General features: G+C 34.5%; 1 protein-coding gene across 5 annotated transcripts in view; it reads right to left on the reverse strand.

The window, feature by feature from the left end:
* Positions 1 to 811: 811 nt before the first annotated feature.
* The window catches only part of DNAJB4 (DnaJ heat shock protein family (Hsp40) member B4), a 45,735-nt gene continuing 27,200 nt past the window's right edge, over positions 812 to 19,346 (reverse strand). For 2 of the 5 annotated variants that reach the window (XM_014788308.2, XM_087448607.1), the window contains 3 exons: positions 10,565 to 10,806; positions 3,652 to 4,220; positions 812 to 2,273 (listed from right to left, as the gene is read on the reverse strand). In XM_014788308.2, the coding sequence (XP_014643794.1) occupies positions 2,040 to 2,273; positions 3,652 to 4,220; positions 10,565 to 10,775 (1,014 nt within the window). In that variant the 5' untranslated portion in view covers positions 10,776 to 10,806 and the 3' untranslated portion in view covers positions 812 to 2,039. Of the gene's footprint in view, positions 2,274 to 3,651; positions 4,221 to 10,564; positions 10,967 to 19,346 lie in introns of those variants that run through there. The other 3 variants (XM_087448610.1, XM_087448611.1, XM_087448600.1) reach the window with 2 other exon arrangements.

Raw genomic sequence — 19,346 nt, forward strand, 5'->3', positions numbered from 1 at the left:
GCTTAATCAAGAAAATTGCAATAAATGACGGTGAGTTTAAAATAGAAACTACATTGACCACCCTGACTGATGCTTTTCAGCTCTTTAGATCTAAGATCTGTGCGAAAATGTCCATGATGTCCATACTTCCCTAAGGAGTTTTAACTGTCATTCAGAGAAACAAAGTTATAAAGGAATCATTTATGAATCAGATGGAAAAATATGTATGATAAGCTGAATTCTCTGGCATTTTCAAGCATCTTCAACTTGCAACTAAAGTATATGGTTATTCCTAGCAATTCTATTCTTAGGTATATACCCAAGAGAATTGAAAAATTATGTACACAAAAATTTACACAAAAATGTTCATACAGCATTATACAGAATAACCAACAAGTGGAAATAACCCAAATGCCTATCAACTAATGAATGGATAAACAAAGTGTGGTACACCCACATAATGGAAAATTATTTGGCCATAAAACAGGAGCGAAGTACTGATGTGCAATGCACTGTGAATGTACCTTGAAAACAACGCTAAGTGAAAGAAGCCAAATAAAAAAAGCCACATATCATTTGATCCCTTGACATGAAATGTCCAGAAGAGACACATCCATAGAGACAGAAAGTAGGTTAGTGTTTGCCAGAGGCTGGAGGAATTGGGAGTGAGTGCTTTTAAAGAATATGGAGTATCTTTTTAGGGTGATAAAAACGTTCTGGAATTAGAAAGTGGTCACATAACCCTGTAAATATACTAAAACCACTGAATTATACACTTTAAAAGGGTAAACCCTATGGTATGTGAATTATATCTCAATAAAGCTATAAAGTATATGGTGATTAAAACCTATTTATTGAATTTCTAAAAGATGAAGACTTCATATCCTGCTAAAAGGTGACAGGATCCAGTATACCTTGTGTATATATATACGTCAATCATCCTGAAAATTACTTTTGAACTAAAAACTAAGACATCATTCTCACTATAGTTACAAAACAGAAGAAAACAAAACAATTTTTAAACATAAGTATATTTAAAAAATTAAAACTAAGAAATGCAATCTATACATATGAAAAAGTAAAATATTTATATGCATAACAAATAGTAGCAACATCATTCATAAGCAGCAGTTAGTGTTTATTTTCCCTGTATTTTGGTTTAACATCATAGTGGTAGTTTATCCGTTTTAGGGAAATTGCATAAGGTACATATAGCATATTATGAGTAAGTTATAGAAGACTATGTAATTGGAAAATTAATTCCAAGTAACAATATTTCCTCTAAAAACAAAATTATTAAACAAATTATTTTAAACTAGTCGACAATAAAATGTGCCTATAATTTATTAAGTCCAAGATATATAGTCAACTTGCATAAAATTACATATGGCATTTTAAAAACAGCCTATTTCTAAAATATCAGTAATTCAGGCAATTGGGATTTCCACAGGAGATAAGTTGCCAATAATTTCTTTTTTATGAAGAAAAGGTCTGCCTTAAGAACTTTAAGACTATGTTATTAAGAAATGCTATAGCATGCTTTAAAAATCAAAATGGTGAAACGTATGCATTAGGATATTCTTTTATGGATATCAGCTCTAGAATAGCATTTCAGATGGTGATTTAAATCTAGTTAACCACATTTCCAAATGACTTGAGTTTTTATTTTCTAAAAATACATAAAATGTGTAGTTCAGTTAAGAATTTAAATTTCCATTATAAATGAGAACCTATCATACTGATAATGTAAAGATATGTCTAATACTTTATTAGAAATAAATCTACTAACTCCACAAAAACAAATTTTACATGTAAGCAAAATACTAAACATTTCTGATTTGGGAGAAATGAAATAAAATACAGTGAATGGTTTTCTCTTCATCTCCAACTGTAAAAATCCCTTTTGCCTATTTATTTGACCCGTCTCTATTCATGCAATTTAATGAACCCTCAAAATAATTTACATGTCTTTATACAGAATTCACATCTACAACAGTAAACAGCCAGTCCTTTTATATTTTCAGTGCCTTATCAAAATATGGGTAACAAAGTTTTTCATTCTATGAGGCAGGAAGATGTTTCCTAAGTATTTCTTTGGATGATGAGGATATAGTATCTGGGAAGGACACGTCAAATTCTATTAGAAGGTCACCACGTTGGTCAGGATTTTTTGGAAACGGCAGCCCATATCCAATAATTCTTCTCCTCATTCCCGGTTTCACAATATCATTTATTGACATAGGTATGGTTCTTCCATCCATTGTTGGTACATTAATTGAGCAGCCACACAATGCCTAAAATGAACCAATAAAATTAATAAACTTCAAAACTTAAAAGTCTAAACAAAAATATTACCAGGTGTAAAAGATGATCCCACTAAGGTACATTTTTAACCTCCAAAAGAATATCAATAATTATAAGACTTTTTCCCCATTAGAAAATCCCTCCAGGACATGCATAATCAGATATGTTACAAAAGAAGAAAGGAGAAGGGGAAGGAAAGGAAAAGGAAAAGAGAAGTAAGGAAGTCTTCCACCTTCCCCTGGAATGAAATGGATAGACTGATGCTGGATAGCTATTACAACATTCAAGATGCAGGGATGGGTGGGAGAGGAGAAGAGGGAGAAATCCAGGACTGGAAAGAACAGGATAGGAGCAACTACCTATTTTTTTGGAGGGAAAATGTCAGGACAAGAGGTACATTTATTGTCTTAGTCAACAAATGTTTAATGAGTGCCTACTATATGCCACACATTCCTGTTAGACGCTGAGCAAACAGGGACCACGAACATAGACCCCACCTCAAGGAATACAGAAGGAACTCAGAAGCAAACTAGTTGCTGTAATACAGCATAATGCTGGCACAGAGGTATGTGTACAAGTCTTTTATGAGAGAAATGGCACCCAACTTACTTCCTTAGCTTCTGGGAGTGGAGAACGCTTGAGCTAAGCACTAGACAAGTGGCAGGTATTGAGGCAAAGTGAGAAACAATAGTGTTCCATAGAGTAGAGCTCAGACAATGACACAGATGTATACAAGATAATAATACAGCAAACTCAGGGAAATGCACGTACATTTATGGGTAGAAAGACTAAAAATGACCTTCTATTTTAAGCTAAAGAATTCAAACTTTATGGTAGATGCTATGTGGAGTTAAGAATTTTAAGTAGGGAACTGACATGGCCATATTTGTAGGACTATCATCCAATTTGAGAAACAATAATGACTAAAAATAGAATAAGAACTTATATATTAAAGCAGTACCCTTATAAATTATTTCATTTTTAATACTTTTTTGTTAATTATTCCAAATTAACAATTTTGGAAAAAATCTTATGCATGGACTAAGGTGATGAGATTACAGTGCAGATGTCATAAAGCATACTTGTAAAAACAGAGTAGAGTTAACCCACTATTAGGCCTCATAGTACATAATCCAATTAGCACTTAAAATTGGCATTTAAATTATTAGTATAGGTAACTAAACTTAGAAAATATAATCTTATCCATAAAAGAGATATAATAGTAGTACTACCTCAGACGGTTCCTAAGAGAATTTAAAAAATAACATGTAATAAGCACTAAACAAATGTTAGCTATTATTTTGATAAATTCCCTCAAATCAGATACATAATTGTTTGGTTTCGGAATCCTAGGTCCTACTAACTTACCTCTCGTAAACTAATTCTAGCAGTATAAATTATATTTGATCCATCCCTTTTAAATTTTGGGTGATCTTTATCTTTAATGATAAAAACAATGTCTGCTGGAATACTAGTTGGTGTTTCATCTCCTTCCCTCGGAAAAGTAATTTTGGTGCCTTCTTTCCACCCTTTTTTAATCTCAATGGTGAGAATTTTGTCCTCAGATCTATAACTCCTTCCATCAGGGTTTAACCTTTTTCGAGAAATCTTCATCCGTTTGGTACAACCATTATATATTTCTTCAAGTGACACTCTAAGTTCATGAATAACTGGAGGATCTTGTTTGAGGCGGGATGGCCCCACAGAATTCCTGTCTCTTGGATATCCATTCATACTGAATCCAAAGGCACCAAAAGGATCTCCATCTACTTCCATTTCTTCAGGATCTCTACCACCAGCCATCCGTCTTCCGAAGAAAATTTCAAAGGGGTTGGAACCTCCGAAAAATGCTGCAAATGTGGCATGAGGATCACCATGAAAGGTGTACCGGAAAGTACCGCCTTGTCCATCAGTACCTCCTGCTCCTCCTTTCAACCCTAAATGAAGAGAGAAGCATGATTAGAAAAAAGCTTGCAACCCCTGAAAGTTAAACTTTCAAAAATTGTATTACTAATAAACTTTAGCCAACTTAGCTTGCAATTTATTAATATTGGCCAGAAATGCCACTATAACTAAATACAGAACAGCTACATAACTTCTGATCATTCCCTCCTAAGTTAAACTTTTAGCTTTCAGATTATTCCTCCAAATCCCCATCTTTAATGAAAATTTACTCCTGAATCTTTGTTCCACAGGTAAATAAGAAAATAAATAAAAACTGGGAACCTCTTATCTCATAAGCTACTGGTTTGACAATCTGAAGTATACAAATAGAAGTTTTTAAGAGATGTCAATTAAAAGGTCTTCAGTAATCAACACAAAATGCATCACCTAAATCTTTAAGTACCATTATAATCAATGAGCACAATCAATAATATAGAAATATCATATTTATACTAACTAGCTTTATTTCAGATCATCTTTTACTGTTCAAGAATTAAAACAGAACTCTCTTTGTGACAAAAAGGAAAAAAATTCTAATAAATAGGACACTCCATGAAAAACGTTCTCTTAGACACTAAAATAGTTATCCCTATCCTAGATAACAAAATTGTTTATCTAGGCATACCATATGATAGTATTAATTTCAACAGCATGTAAAAAGAAGACTGAAATCAAGAGCTGTAAACCCTCTTGACATGTAAGGCCTTTGGACTGGTTATTTATCTCTATGGTGGACAACCTGCTTCAGACACCAAGATAGTGACTCTTTGTTCTCTAAGGCTCAACTAAGTAATATGTAGCTCACAAGAGATTACATATTTGAAGCAGCATTTTCCACTACATAAAAAAGAAAGATTCTACTAAAACCACAAAACAGCAGTATAGTGATCTTTAAGCAATCAATACTGACAAGGATTTATACCATTACAGTATCAGCAAAGTTTCCGAATGAGCCTTATGGGCATTCCTGACCAAGGATACAGGCAAAAACAGAATCTAAAAATTTTAAAACTGAAAAATTCAAGAGCCTAAACAAAGAGACTTCAATATGTTCACACAATGAGTAATTTGAGGGCAGAAAATACATTTTATTCATTTTTGCATTGCTCATGCATACAGGGCTAAAAATGATAGGCATCCATGTTTACTGAATAGAGGGAATGAACTAATTCTTAAAGTCTCCTAAATAGAAATTTGAAAAGGTATCTTGAGCGTCAGGATTGAGAAGAGGAAGAAGCAAAAGCAATATAAAGTATAATCCCACATACACATATATGAGATTTAATAATATAAAATTCTACTGGAATCACTCAGCATGCTTTCAAAGAGACTTAGTTTTGTGTCTTATTCTATTTGGCTTCTTTCATTAAAAGGCATACATGTACTCTGCTTCAACCAAAAGTCTCAGCTGATGTTTAAATTTTTACCTTCATCCATGAATAGAAATCTAGAGAGACTAAGAGAAATTTAATAATCTGAAAACTGTCGAAATGTGTATTGAATGATATATCCAGATAGCAGGGATATTCCTTGTAGAAAGAGAATGACAAAAAAAGCAGAACAAGAACTTTTATTACGCAGCTCATCCAAAATGTCTTTTTATAAACTTTAGTGGTACAATTATACCTTCAAATGTTAAAAAAAAAGCTAGTGACAGGATTTTTTTAAATGATAGGGTATGTCTATAACTCAAGGTCATGACCAATGTAACTAAATCAATGCTTAAACTATTTCAATCACTTCATCTTTCATCCTACAAATATAATAGAGTATAATAATTTAACAGAGTTAATAAAGTAAATAGAGTAAATTAGCTTGCCTAATCTAACCCTCTCTAACACAAAATCCAAATGTTTTGGACTCATAATGGATTCATGAAAAGAAAGAATAACATTTTAAGTTATTACATCATGGGTTTGGCTTTTCTCTAAAACCCCTTCCCTCCTCTGCCAAAAATGGTAACTCAATCAGGATTACAGAGTCCTTGAGGAGATTCACGCACTCTGTGAAGTGACATTTATCAAAGCTGACAAAAAGCCTCCAAAGGAGCTCTGAGGTTTTCCTTGACACTAAATAGTCAACTACATAGCTCAGATAAAGGACAAGGCTACTATAATGACTGAGAAAATTCTATCAAATTCATACCAATATAACACAAATTATTATGCATTTTATAATGCAAGCATCACTTGCATTGCCTACACTTGAATTGCAAGAGGCATGTCATAAACTATGAAGTCAACTCTTTCTTTGCGTGTGTAAGATCAGCTCTGACCTAACATCTGATGCCAATCCTTTTTTTTTTTTTTTTTTGCTGAGGAAGATTGGCCCTGTACTAACATCCGTGCCCATCTTCCTCCACTTTATATGGGACGCCGCCACAACATGGCTTGACAAGTGTTGCATCGGTGCGCGCCTGGCATCTGAATCTGTGAACCCCGGCCGCCAAAGCGGAGCACACGCACTTAACCACTTGCTCCACCTGGCCAGCCCCATCAAGTCAACTCTCTATTACCTACATTTCGATATACATACTGCTCGTGGAAAATTTTAATATTTAACTGGATTCCCTCTGCTATCCAAAATGTTTTCTAGACACCATCATCACTTTATGTGATCAAGGAATGCACTCCAGAATCAACATCTGCCCATGCTGTAGCAAGACTGCTATTATTTAAAAAACAACCAAGCAACCAACTTGCAATTCAAAAACAAAATATGTGTTTGGGATACTATCCATAACAATCATTTGCACTAGTTAGTTGACTAAAAGTTTATCAAAAGCAGCAGCATTGGAGAAGAATCAGGATTTCAAACTAAAAATTATAGGACTTTAATAACTCTTACTTTAAGGAGATCTAATATGTAAAAATACAGATTTACAGCCAAGACTTACAGGGATACTAGCCTAATGAGTGCTTTTCAGTTACAATACAGAAAAACCCAATTTACTTATTTTTAGAAATACATAGTAAATAAAAAGAGATCCAGTTGATTAAATATATAAATTAAAGAACACAAGCAAGCTAGTATAAAGATAAATATACTAAAGACAAGTTTGATCATATAAATACTACCTTTCAGTATTTAAAATAAGTAATTAAGTAAACTATAAACACAAATAAAGGCATAAAGGAAAACAAATGTTAGAGAACTAGAATACCGTAAGGCTATGTTATTGTAAATCTTTTTTTTTTTAGTCTTTTAACACAAATTTCTGTTGACATCCACTGCACAATTCAGAACTAAACCTAAAATTTTTAGGGAGAGACTGGTTCAAAATCCAATTTTAAATCTCTGTAGTTCTGTATTTTTTTGTTTTCAAATGATTCAACTATGGAGAAAATTTCTCTATTTTTAAAAATAGGTTTATTTACTAGATACTATAAAATTAACTCACTGTATATATACAATTCAATGATTTTAGTAAAGTTGTAGAGTTGTGCAACCATCACCACAATCCAGTTATAGAACATTTCCATCAACCCAAAGAATTCTCTAGTTTCTATTTGCAGCTAATCCCAGCTCCCACCTCTAGCCCTAGGCAACCACTGATATGCTTTTTCTCTATAAATTTGCCTTTTCCATGCATTTCATATAAATGGAATCACAGAATATGCAGTCTTTTACATCTGACTTATTTAGTACAGTTTTTGAGGTTCACCCATGTTGTAGCATGTTTCATTACATCAGTCCTTTTAATTGCTAAGTAGTATTTCTTCGTGTGTGCATGTGCATGTGTGTACACACATATATACCATATTTTGTTTACCCGTTCACTAAACGATGGTACTTTTGGATTGTCCCAGTTTGGGGACTTTACAAATCATGTTGCTATGAACATTCACGTACATGTCTTTGTGTGGGACCTATATTTTCATTTCTCTTTTATAGATTCCTAGAAGTGGAATCTTGGGTCATATGGTAAATTTAAAACATCTCTATTTTTGTCCCACTTTTTAAAAACCCGGCATTCAAAACTGTGGATATTAGAGATTTTCAAAACATGAATACTGGATCACTGGTTCTCTTAGTTCCTACATATAAATTTAGCTTGTTCAACTCATACACTTCTCAGTTCATGGCTCCTTATTCCTACTGTCCCAGGCTTTGAAAGAGGGTGTAATAAAGGGAAAATAAAGTATATCAGGTATATTAGTAATGGCACCACAGTCCCAAAATTCAGTGTTTTGTTATTACTGGAGAAACACATAGGGCTATGGAACCAGGCCTGCAGGCACAAACAGATCAATAAAAGGCAAAAAGAAAAAATGTTTTCCCACATTTTCACAGTATACCTAACAAGGGATTTTTAAAAAGTATTAATGAGATGTTCTGAATAAAGGGCAAATATAATGCTTTTCTTTAAAGGAAGAATAATTTCTAAAAAATAATCAAATAACTTTCACCTAATTAGATTTTCAAGTAACTTATAACTAGAAAATGATATTTCTGAATAATATATTTCAATGCTTTAAAAAACTCAGTCTCCCCTCACTATTATCTCTATTGCTTATATCAATTATCTGAGTCAAGAACAAAAAAGGAATCAGGGTATACAGATGATCCTGCTTTAGTTTTTTAAATTTCACTCACTGATGACAATCAGTAAAAATCAAACTGGAGAAATATCGCTCAAGAAACCCAGTATTAAGAGGCAATGTTAAACAAAGAAAAATATATCATTTGGTGACTTGAAAATTCTGAAGACTAATATCCTCAGTAAACACCGAACTCTATGGCTTAGTCATAGACAAACTTGAGCTATCAGTGAGATGTGCATTAAAGCAGAAGATATCTCCTTTTTCACAGGAATTTATAGTGTTACTCCACCTTGTGGATTTCTTTACAAAATTACAAACTAACTTCTTCAGAAAGAGTAGTATATTATTAGGAGTATTTCAGAATCCTGCTTAGCTTTTGAGATGAACCAAATCATAGTATTTTGAGTAGTATGGTCATAAGGAACAAGCAGGATTGAACTGCCCACTATTTGCCTTTTCAATATTTACTTTGTAAGAATCTGACACTGCAAGTCCTCATAACACCAAAATCAGCAGCAGAAACTGCAATTTTTGGCCACTCAGATCAAAACAAAACCCCTCTACACAATTACCCTGCTTATCTAAATTTAATTTTTTAACTAAAAATGAGCAGTCACTGCTCACTGTCTTTTAGGATATATTTCTAATTAGGAAAATTTAACATTAAATGCAATAAATGAAGCAAAGAAATAAAGTTTTCGTAACTACAATGATTTAAGAGAGAACATTTTGGGAGAAAAATTAGTAATAAAATAACTTAGTCCTGATTTAAAAAGTTGAAAATCACAGAACTTGTAGGAATTAGTTTTTGTTGTTGTTGTTAATTAGCAATTTAAAATAGTCTTACTTTATAGCTATATTTATATGGAAATGATGGACAAACAATTTAAAATCCAGAATGATAAAAGGATAATTAAATTACTTTCATTTACTGTATTCAACTAGTTTTTGATCTCACAATGCAAGAGACAAAAGTATGGCAGGGAGAGGAAAGGGAAGTTGTCACCTTTCCTCTATACCTAGATAATAAAATTTCAAAGGAAATCATGTTACCTAAAAGTAAATCAATAATTGTTCTAACTAGGTGGCCATTTTAGGTCAAAAATTGTATTTCTGAGATCTCATTTTCTTGGCACACAATTACTGTTTACAATTAAGCTAAAAACTTGTTCTGGTATTTTATGACATCAGGAAAATTCTTTCCTCTCCAGGCAGAATGCCAAAAACAACTAGAGCTAAATGCCTGGGCCTTCTGCTTCTCAGAGAGATGATCTATCTTGTTCAGTCTAAGCTAGCGTCGCTATAAAAAAGACAAAAAACTTATTTTGTTTTTGTGAATAAAATACAAACTACTCAGAATCTGAACTGCCAATCTTAAAATTTTAAATGACTGAAGGATCTTTATTGGTTCTGGCAGAAAATTCATTAGAAAATAAAACAGGTTGCATAAGACTTTTGACACAATTCATTAATGGGTATGGGAATTTAAGGTTTCTTTTCAAATATACAATGTTAACATTATAAATCTAATGGCAGAATATGTCTATTACAAAACGCCAAAAGCCAAAAAAAGGCAAACACGTACAGTTCATTCACAGCTATGTAATATTCATTCATATAATCAGGGATGAAATCTCATTTTTATCCATTATTTGTCTTTTTACTTTTGATATGTCTGAGAATTTAACAGAATGATAACCAAAAAGCTAAGAGAGAAAGGAAAAAAAAAAAGAGAGAGAGAGAGAGAACGACACAGAGCTGGAGAGACAGAAAGATACACACAGAATACTTACCTTCCTCCCCAAACTGATCATATATTTCTCTCTTTTTAGGATCACTCAACACTTCATAAGCTTCTGCGACCTCTTTAAATTTTTCCTCTGCCTGAGGAGATTTGTTCTTGTCTGGATGAAATTTGAGGGCTTGTTTTCGGTAAGCCTTTTTAATATCTTCATCTGAAGCTCCTTTTTCAATTCCCAAAATGCAATAATAGTCTTTCCCCATTTCGAATGCCTTGAAATGAACTTAGATTTCCCTTTGTGAAAGAAAACAGCGTTCCCAGTCTTAGCAATAGAATTCTAAGAAAAATAAACCGAGCTGGGTATTTCAAAAGTTAAAGCAAATCAGCAATTCAGCTTCGCTGTCTGAAGGCAGCAAGCCGACAGCGTCTCTGTATTTAATTCCTTCCCCAACAGCTCACTTACAGATAAATATACACTACACAGGGGGCGGCCTCCTTCTAGATCCTCCCATTTTCACTACGTGTCTCTGTACTTTCTAGAACAGCAAATGCTACAGGACGTCATTTCCCCAGCTGCCTCTAGTCAAAGTACTGAGCTAGGTTTTCTCCTCCTCCATGATTAACTATTCCCTTTCCTTCTGGCTCTACCATTTTTACTTCCTTTTTAAGAGGCCAAGAAGCTTAAGAAACCAATATTTCAGCATAGAATGTCATAACTACGCATTTATTTATTCCATTCTCGGTGAAAAAGCAACAAAAATAATTACAGCAATTAAGTATCCTATGTTAAAATAAGTTAAAGTTACTATACAAATAAAAGTACGCTTGAACTTATTTTAGGCATTTTCATTTCAGTTTAAAGTTATTCAAATGTAAGATATACAATACCAAAATATAGTTTGTTTAAATGAAAAATTTCAAATATTTTGTCTCATTTTCAAAATTCTTGGGGTCTATAAATCAGAAATACCAGGAAGTCAATATACCAATTTCACATTGTAAAAGGCTATATATATCATAAACATCAAAAGCAACGTTTTAAAATAAGTAAAGGGCTTAAATATGATTTTAGCTAATGATTTTAACTAGTTTTTTGTTGTATACAAGAGTTAATAGTTCTGGCAAACTAAAATTTATGAAACCTTCATGTCTGATTTTAGTTACTTCAACTAAAACAGAATGAGACCCACCACACTCCTAGGGTCACTATTTAAAGAATTTTTGTGCCACAGGAAAGATAGGAGAAAAGTATCAGGTTACAGACAGTAAATACTCATGTTTATTATAAGACCTTAACTGGATCAGCTTAAAATATGGAAATGTTATTTATAGGGCAGTAATATGAGAAATATTTTTTCTTTTAAAAACATGTTTTACCTAATTATAAATATAAATACTCACTGTTGAAGATTTTGGAAAACACAGAAAGAAAAAAGAATAAAGTAAAAACTTCCCTATCATATCTCTTCAGGTAATCCCTACTAAATATTAGTGTATTACCTTCTAATCGTTTTTTTTCTATGAATATTGATGGTTATTTGTTGTAGTTTTGTTTGTCTTTTTATTAACAAAGTTTATATCATTATCATTTATATACCCTTTTGATGTTTGCTTTTTTACATATATTTTCGATATTTACAAGAAATATTTTCAATGTATATAACTCATCTTTTTAAAAACGTTCCCATTTCTAATATTGGAAAGATGGATTAATAAGAAAATGTGAAAAGAAATGCACAGAGCCCGCTACTTAAATATCTTAAGTCTGTAAACTTAAAAGAAAAAAAGAACATTTATGAGGAAAAGTAAATGTGTATATATGTTTGGAATATAATGAAAACATGATGATCATGTGTTAACCTTTAAAGATATGGGAACGCCTACTCTATACGCCAAGCAGCTTTACACTAATGATTCAGCAATTCTTTCAAAATGTGTATCTTTGTGCATTTTCACCGCAAGGATTTCCTATTTCTTAAAACTCTCTATTTTAAAAACACCTTGGTATTAGAAATGTATAACATCTATCTAGCTACTTACAGGTTACAGAAGTTTGTCAGCTATTCAGCAAGTTTTTTTAGTACCATCAAGCAATACTCAATGTCAAAAGATAAACTTTCAAATCCAAAAAACGTAGGGAAAAATGCTAATATCCAAAGTCATCTAAAGACTCCTACTTTAAAAAAAAAGCATATTGCAAGTTAGAATCCAGCGCAAGGATCAGCATCTAGAATCGAGGAAAAATACAATAAAAATCACCTATTCTAGAATTAATTTCCAAGAGATTTCCTTTAAATATGCATTACCAAAGGAACACTGACATTACTATCTATGAAAAGTCTGAATTGTTCTGGTGGGTAATTCTGGGAGGAAAAAAAATAGATTCTTATCTGATTCAATCATTTTCAGAGAGCTAGAAATATTATCAGGATTTGACTTATTAAATTATTTTAGAACCCAAATATTAAAATACATTTCTGAGAAATGCATTATATATTAACAAATGGAAAGAAAACTGGCTCTCACACATACAGAAGGGTGATAAAGGCTTTTCATATTTCTTCAAATATCATACACACAAAAAAGAATCATAGTGGTAAAGCTGAAAAGCAAGAATTCACTTCAACTTGGGAATTTCGAGTTAAGAAGGAAGCAATTATAATTTTAAGACTTTAAATAATAAGACAATCGAGCTAAGTTTTGGTAAAATGAGTAGTGTAAATAATTCCTTCAAACATATGGGAACACATTAAAAATAACTTTAAAAGCCCTGTAAATACCATACCTGGAAATGGTGTCCTTAAAAAATAATTCAAAGAAAAAAAATTATTATATATACAAATATATTCATCGCAATTAGATGCAATAGGGTAATGGATCAATATGACCATTAGTAAACTACGTAATACTTCAGAGACATTTTACTCTTACATTCACTTTTTCAGACTGAGTTGTCTCCTCTACCACTTGGGGGTTGAAAGTCCATTACACAATCACTTTACAGTAAATTTTCTTCATCTAAGTTTGTATGAGATGATGTGGTTTTTTTTTTATGGGGGGGCGAGCAACTGTCATCTCTGTAAATAATTATTATGACAAAAATAAGAGCACATAAAGGCAACAGTAATGTCACTCAGAGAAGTCCCTAAAACATTTTCCAAGTCTAATGCTTCGTTTTTAAGTTGGGCTTGCTTATAGGAACCAAAGCAGAACACTGCCGACGGCCAAACTGCAGAACCGGCCCAAACCAGAAAAGTCCAAGATACTGATGGGGTGCCGTGTGCAAAAGGAAACCCATGCAAAAGGTGCCATGTGCAAGAAGAGAAGATCTGTGCATGCCCCAAATGCCCCCACCCCAAGCAATGATGTGGAGACCCCTCCCTCATTCACATCCCATAAGAACCCTGCTCACCTTCCCTTGGGGAGGTGTTTTAGAGCACAAGCTCTCCTCCATATTCCTTGATCAACAAATAGTTTGCTCCGCTATTTCGAACTCAGTTTCGTTCTATTGGTGTGAGCAGCTCCAGGCAAAAGGACCCACTTGTGGGTCACGGTCCCTTAGGGCTCGATAACAAAATCTGGCAACCCTGCCGGGACTGGAATAGTTGCTGGCTACTCTCCTTGATTTCAGCCTCTTGGCTCCCAACAGGTGAAGCAATGGCCTGCAGCAGCACATCTCAGGCTGACTCACCTATGTTGCAGCAGGCTTGCGAATGGGCGGTGGGGACACCAGGACTGTCCTGCCTGACTGCTGGACTCTCCCCACTGACTCTCACTGAACTGGCACCCACAGCCGCACTTAGACTTGTCTTCTGTCCATTCGTTGGAGTCAAGAGGGATCTCCCGCAAGCCAACGTAAAGTCTATCTTCAGTTTAGCATCAGAACAGGGTGTATGCCTGCACGCAGGACTGAGAGAGAAGAGGGGCTTCTCCTCAGGTATGGACTGAGGGAAAGGAGAGGCCTTTGCTGAGGATTGAGGGAGCCCCTCTCCCCAGGAACGGACCAAGGGAGCTCTCTCCCGGGAATAGTTTCACCAGTCCCTTAAGGGAGCCACTCTCTCAAGGACTGGTACCAGTCCATGAATGACCTATTAGGTGAGGGATCAGGGACACCTGATCAACCCAGGTCACAATCGGGGTCGTCGGACCCTCAAGGCCAAGATGCCTCAGCCGGAGGTTTTGAGATGGTGATGGAAGGAGGTAAGAACAGCTGTTCAGGGTTTTTGTTTTGTCTTTGTGCTAATCTTCTTCCAACAGGACCAGCCGGGAATGACGGGCTTTGTATAAAAGTGATTACATCTCTTATGCCTGATTGTATTTTAAATTATATTATGGGGATAAATATTGTGTCTCACTGGGAAACGTTTCCCTCCTGATATTGTGAAGGCATATAAATCCGCCCTTCAGGCAATGTTAATTAAGCATGGTAAAGGAGATCTCACTTTAAAATTGTCAAACTGGGGGGCCGGCCCCCTTGGCATAGCAGTTAAGTGCGCGTGCTCTGCTACTGGCGGCCCGGGTTCAGATCCGGGCGCGCACCGACACACCACCTGTCCAGCCACGCTGAGGCAGCGTCCCACACACAGCAACTAGAAGGATGTGCAACTATGACATACCACTATCTACTGGGGCTTTGGGGAGAAAAAGGGGAAAAAAAAGGAGGAGGATTGGCAATAGATGTTAGCTCAGGGCTGGTCTTCCTCAGCAAAAAGAGGAGGATTGGCATGGATGTTAGCTCAGGGCTGATCTTCCTCACAAAAAATACATAAATAAATAAATAAAATTGTCAAAATGACTTCAAAAATAGCTATAAAAAGGATTCTTACTGCAAAAAGAAAAGAACCTTTGGATCAAGATAACCTGGGATAATTTAAAATTATAGTGGCCATTTTGGGGCTCCTTTGAGCCTCCAAAACTTGTACATTGGCTATTACAAGGAATGTTCCAATTAGATCATTTAAGAAGTGCGCTTATTGAGTAATGGCTTTACGAACACCCCTGTAATCTACCTTTGAAGGAGGACCCAATATGAGCTCCTCCCAGGGTTAATGAGACAGACTCTTGAGAGATTTTCCCGGAAACTGCTACCATTAAACAGTCAAGGGGAAATTAAAAAAATAAAAAAATAAAAATAAAAATAATGGAGTTGTTTAATGCTGTCAGGAATAGTTACTGTTTTTCCCAGCTGAAACTTGACAAGATTTAGTAACTTATGATCAGACATTTGGCCAAATTAGAAGCTCTTATTTAAAGTCTGAAAGGAATTTTTTGGCCTTCTTCCCTAAATTAAGACAAAACTAGGTACCCAGAGGGAAAGAAGCAAATTAAGGATAATGTAACTGGATGGGTGTGTCAGTCCTTTGCTAAGTAACTAACCTCCCCTGTTAATCTCAAAAACTTGTGACCTTTCCAGGAGCTACTATCTAGACCATCCCAGATCCCTAAGACTGAAAAAACAAAATGGGAAAAGCTTTTTTTTTTTTTGCCACGGAAGATTAACCTTGAGCTAATATCTGTTGCCAATCCTCCTGTTTTTGCTCGAGGAAAATTAGCCCTAAGCTAACATCTGTGCCAGTATTTCTCCACTCTATATGTGGGTCATCCGCCACAGCATGGCTGACAAGTGGTGTAGGTCCACGTCCAGGATCCGAACCCGTGAATCTGGGCCACCAAAGCGGAACACGCCAAACTTAACCACTACACCACGGGGCTGGACCCCAAAAGAAGCTTTTGGAGATGTAGACTGCTAGGAAAGCACTCCTGCCCAAAAATCTAAGGAAAATTTTTAAAACAGAGGCTATAAAAACTTTGTTGCATCCGTCCGTTGTTTATGTGTGTGTCTATATATATATATGTGGTATATGTAATATTTTTCTATCTCTGGACGGTATGGCCAAAATTAGGAGCTCTGTTCAATTGGCTTAAAGTAAGCACTTACATAAATTACTTCTAAATACAGTAGAAAATAACCCAAATGTTTTTCAAGCTAACATGATATAAATTAATCTTTGGTACACAAAAGCTTATTTAAGCTTGTTGGTTTGGTTGAAAGAGGCACGTCCTCAGTTATCAACATTGGGTATGATGCAGACATGCAGCCTGGGTTTACTAGCCAAATAAGCTCGTTATCTGTCAATAAAAATAACAGCTTAGAATGATAGCTGATGTTGCCTACTGTCTCATGAAGTTCTTGTAGGAAATCTAAGCATAATTATTGGAAACAAGTAAACTAAGTAGATGTAAGTAAAAGTTTTTGGGTAAACTTTTTTAAACAATAATTATGTATTATAACATGTATATTTAAAATAACTTCCAAAATCTCTTGGTAACTTGAAACTTTGAAGTTTTGTTAGATTAAATTAAATGATGGAAAATTCACTGAATATCTATATCATTTTTAAATAAGATAAAATATTAGACATTAATTACTAAATATAGGTTTATCTACCTTTGGCTTCTTATTACAGAGAAACTACAAGATGTTTGGGTCTATTAGCAAGCATGTCTTGTATTTTATGTAAAAATTGTACTATGAAGTATCATGTTTCTAAAAATCATAAAAAGTATTTATAAATTTGCCAAGCCACAGAATGCTGATGTAAGACAGTTCATAATTGCTTACTTCTTAGTTTTCACTAAAAATTAAGGGGCTTGTAAGAGCTAAAATTGTAATTAATATACGTGATTAAAGCCAAAATTAATAAGGCAAACAACTATCATTGTATTCAAGGAAAGAAAGATGTATGTTTTTAGTAAAGAAGGCATAAAGAATAGAAATTTTTATTTGTTTTGTTGAGAAAGATAAATTTGTCCTAAAGACTAGGGGGAAAAAAAGGCATGGGACAAATTCTGAATCTAAAAAAAAAGTTACAGAAGGTTTGTGGAAGACGACTTGAGGAAAAGAGTTTTGTGCATGGGTGAGTTGGCTAAGATCAAAATGAATTTAATTAACTAAACTTTTATAATATAAAAACTGGTACAAAAATTAAAATTTGGCTTTCTCTCTCTTAAAAGGGATAATTTTCTTAAACTTTTAGTCTGCTCTTTTTTTTTTTTTTTAAAGATTTTATTTATTTATTTTTTCCCCCCAAAACCCCAGTAGATAGTTGTATGTCATAGCTGCACATTCTTCTAGTTGCTGTATGTGGGACGCGGCCTCAGCGTGGCCGGAGAAGCAGTGTGTCGGTGCGCGCCCGGGATCCGAACCCGGGCCGCCAGCAGCAGAGCGCACGCACTTAACCACTAAGCCACGGGGCCGGCCCTTAGTCTGCTCTTGATAAAGAGATTATGAAAGGTTTTTATCTTTGAGCAGTGTACCAGAAGGGTAGAGATTTCATGTTTTATCAAAATAAATTTCCTGTACTGTTTTTATCAGGTCTATAATCACAGGCCTTACGGTTTTTCTTACAGCTATTTAATTTTACACATTTGTCTGAAAATCTTTGTCATCATGGTTAAATGGATAACTAAGCACTGTTTCATAGGGCCCTATGATATTGTGCAGGTAAATGTTATTAATACAAGTATTTTAAAAAATTATGTAACATTCCTAAAATTCTGACCTGTCCTGGTTGTCAGCCATAATTCCAGTCATTATCTTGAAGTGTTGTACATAACAGAAACAGCCAAGTCTCTGTCAGTTGCCCTTTTTGAGTCTTTTGTCATTTGCAGATAGTTGTTGTTTTACTCTGTTTTTGCAGATACATTTCCTCTTCATCTTCTGACATTTGCTCTACAAGGCAGGTTTCTGATGAACTTGCAGATTATAAAACTGAGCTGGGAAAAAATTACAGAACTCTACAGGAGAAACTGATGGCATCATAAAACTGCTAACAGAAGATCAACAATTGATTACATGGGAGTAAATGAACTGATGAGGATGATTATAATTTTGATGACTTTCGTTTGAAATATTGCTGATTTTTTTTAATGTGTTGTTTTTCCAGATTTAAGGAAACCTTTTCTCTTTTCTCTTAAGCTATGACTTACAGCAATTTGGTAAATTATATCTTTGTAAGCAGAATTTAAATATTTATCTTTTTCTCCCTACCTAATCCCTCTGTTATTTTCATGGCAATATAGTTATTTGCATGTGTTCAATAAGAATCTGATCTCCTCATAACAGGACACAATTGGAAACATTGGTTATTTTACCAAAGCTTTGACTGGAATGTCATATTTGAGAGAAACATGCAGACTCAGATAAGACAAGACAGCTAAGGGACAAAGACTGACTTCATGGAATAAAGCCACTTGGAAATACTGGCCTGGTACCTTGCTTATAGGTTCCCAGCAACCTTACCAGGTGAGTAAAGAAGGTCACTTCCCTGGTAGGTGCAAAGAACCTCAGGGTATTTTGGGAACCTCCAGGAGAGAGGAATTCACCCAACTCTATTGGTATTGCAGGCAGAGTCTGACAACAAGTCCTTGGCTTTGCTTTCTTCTGAGAGGCCTTTTAAGTTCAATTTGAGATTCCTCATAAAAAGTTCCAGCAAAGCAGATTTAAAAGAGCCTATATGATCAACTGCTATTCTTGCTATACTTATGAAAATAATTGGGCCAAGTTTATTGAAACCAGACTTATTTTACAAACCAGTTAGTCTTAATTTGGCTATCTTTGGTAAAAATGAGGGTGATTTTTAGAGAGAAAAATTATGTTTCAGTAGAAACTATAATACACAATTATGGATATTAGATTCTAGCTCTGTTAATTATCTTTGAGGTTTTTGTTTCCTACCTATAAACTGAACTGGATACTGAATTATTCTTGTTTCCTCAAATATCTGGCTACAAATCTCCAAACTTACTAGTCAGAGATGTAATATAGTGGGGGT

Source organism: Ceratotherium simum, chromosome 2 (assembly GCF_057802395.1).
Source record: "Ceratotherium simum simum isolate JZ-2026a chromosome 2, ASM5780239v1, whole genome shotgun sequence".
Classification (NCBI taxonomy): domain Eukaryota; kingdom Metazoa; phylum Chordata; class Mammalia; order Perissodactyla; family Rhinocerotidae; genus Ceratotherium; species Ceratotherium simum.